We start from the raw sequence: 13180 nt of genomic DNA, 5'->3' as shown, positions 1-13180 counted from the left end.
CTTCTCCACTCTGTCCACCTGTGACTCCACTTTCAAGGAGTATGAACCTGTACCCCTAGATCTTTGTTCTCTAACTCTCCCTAATGCCCTACCATTAACCGAGTAAGTCCTGCCCTAGTTCAATTTACCAAAAGGTATCACCTCACATTTATCTAAATTAAACTCCATCTGCCATTCATCAGCCCACTGGCCCAATTGATCAAGATCCTGATGCAATCGCAAATAACTTTCTTCACTATCCACTACGCCATCGATCTTGGTGTCATCTGCAAACTTATAACCATGCCTCCTATATGCTCGTCGAAATCATCAACATAAATGACAGATAACAGTGGACCCAGCATTGATCCCTGAGACACACTGTTGGTCACAGGCCTCCAGTTTGAAAAACCAATCCTTTACAACTGCCCTCTAGCTTCTTTCAAAAGCCAGCTTTGAATCCATTTAGATACCTCATCCTGATACCGTGACTTTTAACCTTATGCAACAGCCTACCATGTGGTACCTTGTCAAAGGCCTGGCTAAAGTCCATGTAGACAACATCAACTGCACTGCCCTCATCCAGCTTGTTTGTTCAAATTTGTAAGACATGATTTTCCACTCTCAAAGCTATACTGACTGTCCCTAATCAGTCCTTACATCTCTAAATGCCTGTAAATCCTATCTCTCAAAATACCTTCCAACAACTATCTACTATTGATGTGAGGCTCACTGGCCTGTAGTTCCCATGCTTTTTCCTGCAGTCCTTTTTTAAACAAAGGCCACCCTCCAATCTTCAGGCACCACATCCGTGATCATTGATTTAAATATCTCTGCTAGGGGACCCACAATTTCCTTCCTCGTCTTCCACAATATGTTTGCTATTTAAATGAGCAGCAGTTTGATGTATTATTAAATAAATTAACTCCCCACCCTGCCATCCCAAAAGGTACCAACTCGAGGAGCATATAATTCTAATCGCTGTCCTCTATTATCTCCTGCAATGTGACCACTCTTGCCATATCAACTTATGTGGTAAATAAATACTCCTTCATTGAAGTATTCCAATTTCATCCATCTCTCTCAATTTGAAAATCCTTCAGTAGAATGAAGAGAAATCACGCTTTATAATTGTGTTGGCATTTAGTATGCAATTGACTTGTCCTTTTTTCTGCAAAAAAAAACAGATGTTTGGCGTTGGAGTTTCCAGTACCCAAGTGGTAACGGATGATCAGCAATACTCAGATGACAAACTTGTATTTTTTCCACGCATCCAAAATATTCAGGTTGGTGTATAATGTACTATTTGAAGACTGTCAACTGCTTGAATTATTTTGTGTAAGCTAAATCAAAAGCTTTAAGATAAATCTTTGGCTGTACTCTTTTTTTTATTGTTTTACTCATTACTAAAATTCTTTGATATATTGAAATTGCTATTATACATTCCAGTGAATAAGATTCACCCCACTTTGGTGATTGGGTGGATGGATTCCTAATTTGGGTAGGCTGACCCCTTTTCATTTTGATATGATCCCTGTTGGAATAAAAAGAGCACAGGAAACAAGCCCAGTAACAGCATTAGCTGGAGCAGGAAAATGGGCAGTTGTACAGCTGTTAAGGGCTGCTGCTTGCTGGTAGAGGTGGGGAAAAGATTTTGTCCAAGTTTTAAAGACAAAAGAATCATTTGCATTCTGCTCGAAAAAGTATATCTCAAATTTTTAATAACCATCTCTAGAGAATGTAGGTGACCGTTTCCCATTTAATGCATATGCTCTTAAAGGGCTTGCTACAGGTTGACTTTTCTTCATGTACTGCAAATGGGCAAAATGCAGTAGATATTGATAGTTTTTGGTAGGGGATCAGTAGATGCTGATCTGAGTAGTCTATAGACAGAGTATACTAGTATGCCCAATAGTAATTTCTTGAGGCATGTGCTGCAGACATATGTTTAAATGATCAGAAACTTCTCAGAGGGTAGAACTGGAAGTTACCGCTGAGCTTACAGCTAGTGTCTACCAACCATCTGATCAGTTTTGCTGTAAATGTGGTTATGAACCCACTGAGCATCAATAAATGGAGCCCTGATGCCCCATTGAGTGCCATCTATCATGCCAGATGCTCTTGGGAACTCTGCCAAGTGGTTAGAAATTATGTGCCATGCTCAGTCTTGCCTGCTTTCCACAGGGAATGTCATGGAAGTGTTGCATTTTGCAAAGGCAGTAGTTTTTGTATCTACTCTGTTCTCATGACTCTGAACTTTCATCAAAACTCCTCTCAACCTTTTCTAAGGTTTAAAAAAAAACAGCTTCTTCAATCTATCCATGTAATTGATGGCCCTTATCCCTGAAACCATTCTTGTAAACCTCTGCATGCTTTCTAATGTCTTCACAGCCTAAAGTGTGGTACCCAGAATTGAACACAGTACTCCTCCAATTTAACTGAAGAAGAGTGTTATGAGTTCATTGTAACCCCCTGACTTCATACTGTATGCCTCTATTTGTAAAGCCTAGAATCCTGTGTCTTTGTAACCATTTTCTTGATATGCCTGCCATATATACATATATCCTTGTTGTTCTTTCCCCTTAAGAAGTGTACTTGTTTTGTATTGTGTCTGCTTGTGTTTCTGATCAAATTGATTGATGGGTGTCTCAAACAATAAGGTGGGTGTACCTACACCACGTGAACTGCAGCGGTTCCAGTGGTAGCTCACCACTACCTTCTCGAGGGCAACTAGGGATGAACAAGAAATGCTAGCCTAGCAAGTGACAACCACATTGTGTGAAAGAATAAACAAAACTTAACACACTTTGCATTAACTTCCATTTGTCACATGCCTGCCCATTCTACCAGCCTGTTTATGTCCCCTTAATGTTTACCATTAATCCTCCTCTGAGTTCACAAGATTACCAAGATTTGCCATCTAAAATTTTAGAATGGTGTCCTGTACACCCAAGTTTAGGTTTTTAATACGTATCAAGAAAAACAGTGGCCCTAATACTGACTGCCATGGAACCCTATGCCTCCCTCTAGTTTAAAAAAAACCATAACAGGCATTTGTTCCCTGTCACTGAGCCAACTTTGCATTCTTGCTGTCACTTCTCCTTAGATTCCCTCGGCTTCATTTTCACTGGCAAGCCTATTATGTGCCACTTTCAGACACCTCTTCAAAGTAAATGTACAACATGCCAATCACATTATTCTCATTAATCATTTGTGTGCCCCTCTCCCCGCCTGGCTGTGACATAACGAGGATCTTGAGCTTAAAAGTCGGGATCTCTATTTACACCTATTTGCAGCTGCATATCAGATGTTTATGCCTGATTGTTCTCTGCATCTCCCACCCACCTACCCATGTTGTCCAGCCCAATCATGGCAGGATCACCATGATGCGTAATTGGCGAGCAGAACCCATTGGAGCACACAGGTTAATTGCTGCCCCTGGAAGGAGAGGGTCATGCCCAAACAGTACTCTGGCACTGCTGCTTGGGGTGGGGTGGGGGGGAAGGTTAATACAAAGTTGGGTGGGAAAGTGAGCTGTGAAGGGAATGCTGAGGTGCTTCAGTGTGATTTGGACAAGCTGAATGAGTGGGCATATGCATGGCAGATGCAGTATAATGTGGATAAATGTGAGGTTACCCTTTTCCCCATAGCCTTTGATCCCCTACCAATCAAGAGCCTATCTATTTCTATGTTAAACACAGTCAATGACCTGGCCTCCACAGCCTTCTGTGGTAATGCATTCCATAGATTCACCACCCTCTGGCTGAAGAAATTCCTCCTCCTCTCAGTTCTAAAGGGTTGTCCCTTTATTCTGAGGTAGGGCTTTCGGCTCCTAGTGTCTGCTGCTAAAGGAAACGTCCTTCCCCCGTGTCCACTCTATTCAGGCCTTTCAACACTCCCTTCCTTAAATACGGGACCCAAAATTGCTCTCCGTATTCTAAATGTGGTCTATCCAGAGCCTTATGAATGATGATGGCCAGAGCTTCCACAACTTCCTTCCTTAATTCTCTCTGCGCCCTCTACTGTCTGGGAAACTGTTCAATTTTAAAACAGCCAACCTTCCCAATGCCTCCTTATCATGACCATGTAAAAGGTGTTTCCTCGGCGGTCCATCAGCTTAAAATTTGTGTGTTTATATAGCCCCTCCTTTAATTTGTGAGTGGTTCAATTTCAAAGTAACCCATTAGTCAAACTTTATTCTTAAACAAGTTAAAAGGTTGGTTTATTACAGATCACTGCTGAATTGCAAGCATAAAATCATCATGAGATCCTCCAACAGTCACGATACTTTTGTGCGCATATGTTAACAGGCACTTGTCTTCCCTCTTCGAGCCTGAGCCCGAGCATTTGTGCAGATGTTAGTGGTCTAGATTGGTTGATGTGTCCTGACTAAAGTAGGACCATCCAGCTAGTTCAGCGGCAGATATCTGGCAGATTGATGATGTTTACCTGAAAGAAAATCACAAAATTGAATGTGGTAGTTTTGTCGAACCTATTGTGGATTCATCATCGTTAACTTTGCACCGAAGGTCGCAAACTATCAAACAAAGTTTTCTCATTTGTCTGTTTAGGAAAAATCTTCAAATTGCACTCTATCGGAACTGAGTTTTGAACTTGCTGTACCTTTACAGAGCCACCAAGACTTCCAGGTAAGAAAGACCTGACAGTGCAGGGATATGTGTCATGTATGTTTTGTATACATATACCATGGGATTTTGGATTGGGCAGAGAGGTGAATAAACCAAAATTGATCCCATTGTTGAAATGGTCTTGTTAAGTAGGGCACACAGGGCGGGGTAGGTGTAGGATGATGCGGTGGCACGGGCTCGTTGGGCCGAAGGGCCTGTTTCCCGTGCTGGGATGTTCTTTGTTCTTTGTTTTTTTTTAAGTACTTTAATATTGCAGTTTTTAGTTAAATGTTTTTATGTACAGTATTTTTTTCTTGATCACTGAACTGGTTTAATTCAATCCTGGATGTACAAAGTGGGAGATCTTATAGCAGAGGGTTATATAAATTCCCTGGACTTCTTAAAAAATTCACTCTTCCCTCATCTGTCAACCTGTGGAGAGTTATTTCAGTTAGTAACACTGAGGTCGGAAGATTTCTGGATTGGCACCTCAGCATGTAATGTTGGCTGACATTTCAGTGCATTGCTGTGGACACAGGAGGTGCTGTATTTCAGGTGAAGCACAGAATTCAGGAGGAAATAAAAGATCCCATAGCACCTTTTCAGTTAAGAACTGGGAAAATACTTGAAATAAAAACAAAGTGCTGGGAAAACTCAGCAGGTTTGGCAGCATCTGTGGAGAGAGAAAATTAATGCTTAGAGTCCAATATTACTCTTCACTGTAGTTTGATGTTTTATGGTTTAGGAGTTCCTTCTTAGTGAAAGCCAACTCCCCTTAGTTAGCAATAGCCATTCATCAGGCAGAATTGCAGATGGGCACAGACTGAGTGTCACTAGGTGAGAAAGGGCACATAAATTCTCACTGCTGAGGAGACAGGCATGAATTTTGATTGGAAACATAGAAAACATTTGAAATTAGGCAAATATAAAACTGGGAAAGGGGAGAATAGTGAATGTATCCCCTCCTTGGCTTACATTGTATGAACTTAGGGAAGTCAGCAAATTTACTTGGAAGCATTATGGCTGCATTAGTATTGTTTTGCCATATTTAACTGTTCCCAGTTTGTATCAAGCACTTACCCTGATGTCCATTTCTGAAATTAGTGTTGTAAGTTGTGTGAATTTTGTTAAACCCCACATTGAAGCTTCCTTCAGTAAGGATGTAGAGTAATGGTTTAATGTGTATGCTAAAGTGATAGTGATGGTGATGTAAGTGAAATCAGTAGTCCCTGACTACCCTGAGAGAGCAAGATGCAGAATAGTTGGCACCTTGACTACCATGTGCTTACCCTGAGGCCTTTTAAATAGTTCTTAATGAATTATTTGGAGTTAAACGATATCAAATATTTTAATGCTGTCAGAATGAAGCAAAACATCACCAATATTCAATAAGACTAGAAAGCATGGTATCAGTAAAACTTTACAAATGCTCAACAATGACAATGAAACAAAGGGATGCATTCGTAAATTGCTTTTGAGTTATTACCAGTTGGCTGAAGTTGCATGTTTTGAACGTGATGTTAATCTCTCATCTAATTGCTTGCATTTGTTTGATTTGGCAAATAATAAATCCTGTTATGGTTTGATGTTTGGAAATTATAAACTAATATTCACTGATTTAATCCTTTACTATCTGTTACAGAAATATTGCTTTTTGAGGAATAATCTTGTATTATCCATCCATGTCTCTCTCAACGCAGAAGAATGCAACCATAAATTTGATAAAATAAAGAGCTATTTATTAAAAAATATTTTTGTACTTTATATGCCAATTATCAAAGAAAGTACCTCAGGTAAGTTTTGTACATCTTGCACCTTTTCCTTTTTCCCTCTCTGTCTCCATCCAAAAAGCTACAGTATGTGTGTAATATATCTTTTCTGCAATAGTTGAAGATTTCCTTCCTTTAACATAAATCTTGACAGTACATTATGCCATGGTCATTCTAAATGAATAAAAGCTTGAAACTTCTTTTAGCCATTAGTGAGTCCAGGCCTTTGACATTTAAGTTTTGTCAGTGCTTGTAAAACAGTGACTGCACTCCAAAAATAATTCTATGAAGCAGTTGTAGACATTTCTCAAGCACAAGATGCTTCTGTAAATGCAAGCCTGTTAAAGTACTCACTATTGCAATTAATTTTTCTGCAGGTGAACAAATAAATATTGTGTACTTCTTGCATTCAGGGAACAAATCTATGTATATTAAGGTATGACTTTCTAAAATATTTTTATAAAGATGATAACCTGGTTTTATTATTCAAGCTGTAGTTTGTTGATCCATATTGCATTGTAGAGATACACTTTATTTTGTATTTGATTTTGTAGAAAAGTGTGCTGTAGGAAACAGAAGTCCAATTGTATTGTTACAACTCCTATTGCTACAAAGAACAAAGAAAACTGCAGCATAGGAACAGGCCCTTCGGCCTTCGAAGTCTGCACCGACCATGCTGCCTGACTTAACTAAAACCCCCAAGCTTCCAGGGACCATATGCCTCTATTCCCATCCTATTCATGTGTTTGTCAAGACGCCCATTAAAAATCACCACTGTATCTGCTTCCACTACCTTCCCCAGCAACAAGGTTCTAGGCACCCACCACCCTCCGTGTAAGAAATCTGCCTCATACATCTCCTTTAAACCTTGCCCCTCGCACCATAAACTTGTGCCTCCTAGTAATTGATTCTTCCATCCTAGGAAAAAGCTTTTGACTATCCATTCAATCCATGCCTCTCATAATCTTGTAGACTTCTATCAGGTCGCCCCTCAACCTCCGTCGTTCCAGTGAGAATAAACCAAGTTTCTCCAACCTTTCCTCATAGCTAATGTCCTCCACACCAGGCAACATCCTGATAAATCATTTCTATACCCTCGCCAAAGCCGCCACGTGCTTCTGGTAGTGTGGCGGCCAGAATTGAGCACTGTATTCCAGGTGCGGCCTAACTATGGTTTTTTTTAAATCTGCAACATGACTTGTCAATTTTTAAACTCGGTGCTCCGGCCGATGAAGGCAAGCATGCCATATGGCTTCTTGACTACCTTCTCCACCTGCATTACTACTTTCAGTGAGCTGTGTACCTGCACACCCCGATCCCTTTGCCCATCAATACTCAAGAATTCTGCCATTTACTGTATATTTCTTATCTTATTAGACCTTTCAAAATGCATTACCACACATTTGTCTGGATTAAACTCCATCTGTCATCTCTCTGCCCAAGCCTTCAACTGATCTATATCCTCTGACTGTCTTCATCACTATCTGCAAATCTGCCAGCCTTTGTGTCTTCTGCAAACTTACTAATCAAACCAGTTACGTTTTCCTCCAAATCATTTATATACATTACAAACAACAAAGGTCCCAGCACTAAGCCCTGAGGAGCGTCACTTGTCATAGCCCTCCGTTTAGAAACACACTCTTCCAGTGCCACTGCCTGTCATCTTTGACTGAGCCAGTTTTGTATCCAACTTGCCAGCTCACCTTTTGATCCCGTGCGACTTCACCTTCTGCATCATTCTGCCATGAGGGACCTTGTCAAAGACCTTAATGAAGTCCATGTAGGTAACATCCACTGCCCTATCCTCATGAATCGTCTTTGTCACTTCCTCAAAAAACTTGATCAAGTCCATGAGACATGACCTCCCCTTCACAAAGCCATGTTGCCTCTCACGAATACACCCACTTAGTTCCAAGTGGGAATAAATCCTGTCTCGAAGAATCCTCTCCAATAATTTCCCTACCACTGATGTAAGGCTCACCAGTCTGTAATTACCTGGATTATTCTTCTCCCCTACGTAAACAAAGGACCAACATTGACTATTCTCCAATTCTCTGGGGCCTCCCTTACTGTATGAGATATTTTTGCTCTGAATATCCTGACCACAGTAAATTCTTTCAAAGAATTTCAGTTCTGCAATGATGTGTTATTGCACCTGTATCCATGTAGACATTTTGTTGGTTAGCTTCTGAATTTAGTTAATTCTGATGCACGGCACAGTGGTTAACACCGGGGACCTGTGTTCAATTCTACATAAGAACATAAGAAATAGGAGCAGGAGTAGGCCATCTAGCCCTTCGAGCTGACATCGTGTGACTGTGTGGAGTTTGCATGTTCTTCCTGTGTCTTTGGAAGGAAACTGGATCACCTGGAGGAAACCCACACAGTCCAAAGATGTTAGGGTTAGGTAGACTGGCCATGCCAAATTGCCGCTTAGGTCAGGAGCGTTAGCAGGCTAATAATTGGGGTTATAGGGGTAGGGTGAGATTGTTGTCAGTGCAGGTTCAATGGGCTGAATGGCTTCCTTCTGCACTGTAGTGATTCTCTGAAACCATACACATTTGTTCACTTACTATACTGACAGTATTGTCGAGTACAAACTTCTATATTGACAGGTTTTTAAAAATCCTTTTCAGAATATTCATTTTCAGTCAAAAGGAGGCACAATTAATGTTGAATTTGAGCCAATAAAGCTGGAAACATCTGTGACCAATTTGACAAAGGCTGCTTCTATTATTTGCAAAGGTAGGTAATTTAATACTTAAGTGTTAACTGGAATGGTGACTAAATGTAAATCTTATTATTAGCCTGGCAAATCTTTGTATTGGTTGTGTTTTTCGGGGCTGAGGATGATTGTGACTATTTTTAGCTTATTGCCAAAAGATGCATCATATCGAAATGTAACTCTCACTCATAAATTCTCTAAAGTGCTACGTAATGCACAATATGTTTTATAATGTCAGTTCAAATCTTTTTGATGTGTTTTATTGAGACTAAGCTGATTCCTGTATGTATGTAGGAGGTAAACATTGGATACCATAAAATAATACTTATACTTCATTTTCTAGAAACTGCTGCACCTGATGTGGAAAATTGTTTGGGTGAGGTGATGTATGTAGTAAAAGGCAGCTTAGCGCAGAAAGCATCTCCTATACTGCATCTAGCAGAAGAGTAAGTTCACTGAGCACACTTGGAGTGTTCAAATCTCTTGTGTTTATTGATTTTTGTAATGTATTGGATGGTTAGAATTTGAACCATTTAATGCATATATTTCATTTAACTCCATAGCTTATTTCATGGTTTCGTAAATTGTTTAACTTTTTACAGTAACATTAACTTTAGATTCACGGTTGTTTCCTGAATCATTCCTTAGGATGCAAGATTAATCTGGTCATAGTTTTACTGAACTGTTTTTTTGGGGGCAGAGGGGGGCAGTGCAGTGTGTGAAAGAAATTGAATGTATGTTCAATTGTATATAGTACTTCCCTCAAAAAATCCCCAGTAAGAGAGATTTTGGAAATCACTACAGAACATTCCCTCCCTACCCTGAACCTTATGAATCGTTTGTAAATTTTTACTTGCATTTAGCAAGTTCTCTGAAAATAATCCAAATGTGCATGCATTGATTCATTCAATCATTTATTTTTCTTTACTTTGTCTTCAATCTTGTTGTGTTCTGCAGGCTTGAAAAGGCACAGTAGCCTTTTCACGGTTAGCACTGCTGCCTCAGTGCCAAGGACCCGGGTTCAATTCCTGGCTTGGGTCACTCTCTGTAGAATTTGCATGTTCTCCTCGTGTCTGCATGGGTTTCCTCTGGGTACTCTGGTTTCCCCTCAGTCTAAAGATGTGCAGGTTAGGTGGATTGGTCAGTTAAAATTGCCCCTTAGTGTCAGGGTGACTAGCTAGGGTAAATGTATGTGGTTATGGAGATAGGGCCTGAGTAGGATTGTGATTGGTGTACACTTGATGGGCTGAATGGCCTCCTTCTGCAATGTAGGATTCTATGATTTCTGGCTTGGATCACTGTTTGTGTAGAGTCTGCACATTCTCCCTGTATCTGCATGAGTTTCCTCTGGGTGCTCTGACTTCCTCCCACAGTCCGAAAGACCTGCTGGTTAGGTGCATTGGCCATGTTAAATTCTCGCTCAGTGCACCCGAACAGGTGTATGAGTGTGGCGACTAGGGTTTTTCACAGTAACTTCATTGTATTGTTAATCTAAGCCTACTGATGAGGCTAATAAATAAACTTTAAACTTTTCTTTCCATAGCCATCGCCCTGTGTGATATGCAGAATGTCCTGCACGCAACCTATTCAACAATAATAAAAGCTACTTATATTTATAAGCTGCTCCTCCAGCGTAGTAAAATGTTCTAAGGTGCTTCTCAGCTTTATGAAACAAAGTTTGACATCAACCCAAATGGGAAAATATTAGGCAGATGACAGCTTATGAAAGGGAGATTTTAAGGAGCATTTTACAGGAAGAAAGATGGCAGAGGGATTCAGGAAAGGAATGTCAGAGCATTGGGCCTTGGCAGTGGCAAAATTATTAAAATTGGGGTGTTAAAGTGGCCAGAATTTGAGTAGCGCAGATAATGAGGCTGTGAGATTTGGAGGGAGTTAAAGGTGGGGGGAGATCAGGTCAAGGAGATATTTGAAAACAACAATGAGAATTTAAAATTGAGACATCGCTAACTGGGAGCCAATGTAGGTCAGTGAGCACAGGGATAATGTATCAGTGGGACTTGGTTTGAGTTAGGACGTGGGCAGCAGAGTTTTGAATGGCTTGAGGTTTATTCAGTGTAGAACACAAGAGACCAGCGATGAGTGTTAAGTCAAGAGGTAACAAAGGCATTGATAAGCATTTCAACAGGAGATCATCTGAAACGAGGGCTCCTTTTAATGAGGTCGCTCTTCATTAAATTGCCAGAGGGGGAGTGGAAAAGGAGCAGTAATGCTGGGACAGTGCAAAGTAGTAAATCTTTGTTATGATGTTTCACAACCCAGTCAGAGTTGGGAATCCAGCCATCACTGGAAGAGTTTAACAAAATTCATTTTTACGTTTCCCTTGAAATATTCTTCAAGATGGATTTTCCTGATAACTACCAATTAAGCTGATTAAATGAGTGTATTCCTAAAATTTATGATACAAAGTTTGTTTTTTATTACACACTAATTCCTGATTTTAATAACTAGTAGGCTTGAGCAATTTTCGTGACAATATTCTTGAGCCTGCTTAACCATGCCAACTTGTATTCATATAGCACCTTAACTTAGTTAAACATGCCAAGGTATTTTACAGGAGCATAATCAGACAAAAAATTGTCGCCAAGATATTGAGAGGCCTGGTCATTAGGTAGGTTTAAAGAAGCATCTTTGAGGAAGCCAGAAAAATTGAGTGATTTAGGGAGACAGATGCTGTCCATATTGTAATTATTGGGCTGTGCAGGGCCATGAGATTTCTAAAATTGGAGTTGTTTCAATATTGTGAATATAAAATACTCCTTTTGTAATCCTTCTGATATTGCATATAGAGATCCAATTATGTCTAGCTAGATCCTGGTGTTCAGATTTTCATGTTTATGTTGTCCAGAGGTTGAGACCCTCGTTATTTTGTTTTATAAAGGTCCTGTGAAACATCGTTGGATCCTTATTTCTTAAACACGATATTCAAATTAAAGTTATTGCTGTTGCTGCCTCAATGCCCGTCTCACAAGGATGTAATGATTTTCTTGCCCAGGATGGTAGGGAACCTCATTTCAATAGCGTTTAATATAATTAGTGGCTTCCTGCCATGTTGTCCCCCAACATTTGGTTTCAGAAACAGGAACCAGGCGAAAGGAACCCGCCAGAGGCACAGGAAGTGGAGCCCCCCAGGGCAGAGGAACTCTCTCGTTTTGAAGAATGTTTTCCCCTTATTGGCTTGGGGTGGTGGGAGGTTCGCTTTGTGCATGTTAGTGGTGGTGGGGCACACTGTGTGAGGGACAGTTCCTGTGTTTTATATTGGAGGTATGCATTCCCTTTGGGATTGCCAGCTGCTGGCATTGTCTGGAACAGCCTGACAGCGTGATGGCAGCCACGCTACCAGATTTGTTTCTGTACAGAACGCTGGATTATCCAGAGAGGAAATCCAGCTGTGCAGCCTGCAAGCTGCACGCCGGATTTTTTGCCTCTGTCATTACTCTGTGCAGAGAATGGAAAATTCCACCCATTGTCACCAGAGCAGTGAAAATTAAAAGATCTGCCTTGCATATATTAAATATTTTATGAAGCAAATAGAAGAAAATGCAAACTAATTACCTCGGTTGACTATTCAGTAACTAGAGGACATAAATAGAATTCCAGCATTGCAGGACAAGGCGATTCGGCCCATTGCATCTGCACTGATTCTCCAAAAGAGTGTCCTACTCAGGCCTATCCACATAACTCTTTGCCATGGCTAATCCACCTAACCTTGCACATTTTTGGATGCTAAGGGGCGTTTTGGAATGGTCAATCCACCCAACCTGCACATCTTTGGACTGTGGGAAGAAACCGGTGCACATGGAGGAAACCCACTCAGACACGGAGAGTGTGCAAACTTCACTCAGGCAGTCACCCAAGACCAGAATCGAACCCAGGTCCCTGGCACTGAGGCAGCAGTGCTAACCACTGTGCCCCCATGTTGTCCTAACCAGTAAAAGTTCAAAGGAAGTGGTACTGGACAAAAGGTTTTAAGTGTCAGAAGGTAGTTATGACATGGAACTTTTTGCCAGAAGCTGTGGCAAAAGCAGAATCCATAATCCATTTCAAAAAGGGCATGAATA

General features: G+C 40.6%; 1 protein-coding gene across 1 annotated transcript in view; it reads left to right on the top strand.

Moving 5' to 3' along the window:
• Positions 1-13180, top strand: part of tmem131l (transmembrane 131 like) — a 156602-nt gene that overhangs the window by 87500 nt on the left and 55922 nt on the right. The window contains exons 7-12 of the mRNA XM_080192584.1: positions 1167-1265; positions 4551-4628; positions 6250-6400; positions 6754-6812; positions 9013-9121; positions 9445-9547. Of these exons, the coding sequence (XP_080048710.1) occupies positions 1167-1265; positions 4551-4628; positions 6250-6400; positions 6754-6812; positions 9013-9121; positions 9445-9547 (599 nt within the window). The remainder of the gene's footprint in view (positions 1-1166; positions 1266-4550; positions 4629-6249; positions 6401-6753; positions 6813-9012; positions 9122-9444; positions 9548-13180) is intronic.

Source organism: Carcharhinus amblyrhynchos, chromosome 1 (genome assembly GCF_965287045.1).
Source record: "Carcharhinus amblyrhynchos chromosome 1, sCarAmb.v2.hapA, whole genome shotgun sequence".
NCBI classification, from domain to species: domain Eukaryota; kingdom Metazoa; phylum Chordata; class Chondrichthyes; order Carcharhiniformes; family Carcharhinidae; genus Carcharhinus; species Carcharhinus amblyrhynchos.
This window is presented reverse-complemented; position numbering and strand designations above follow the sequence as displayed.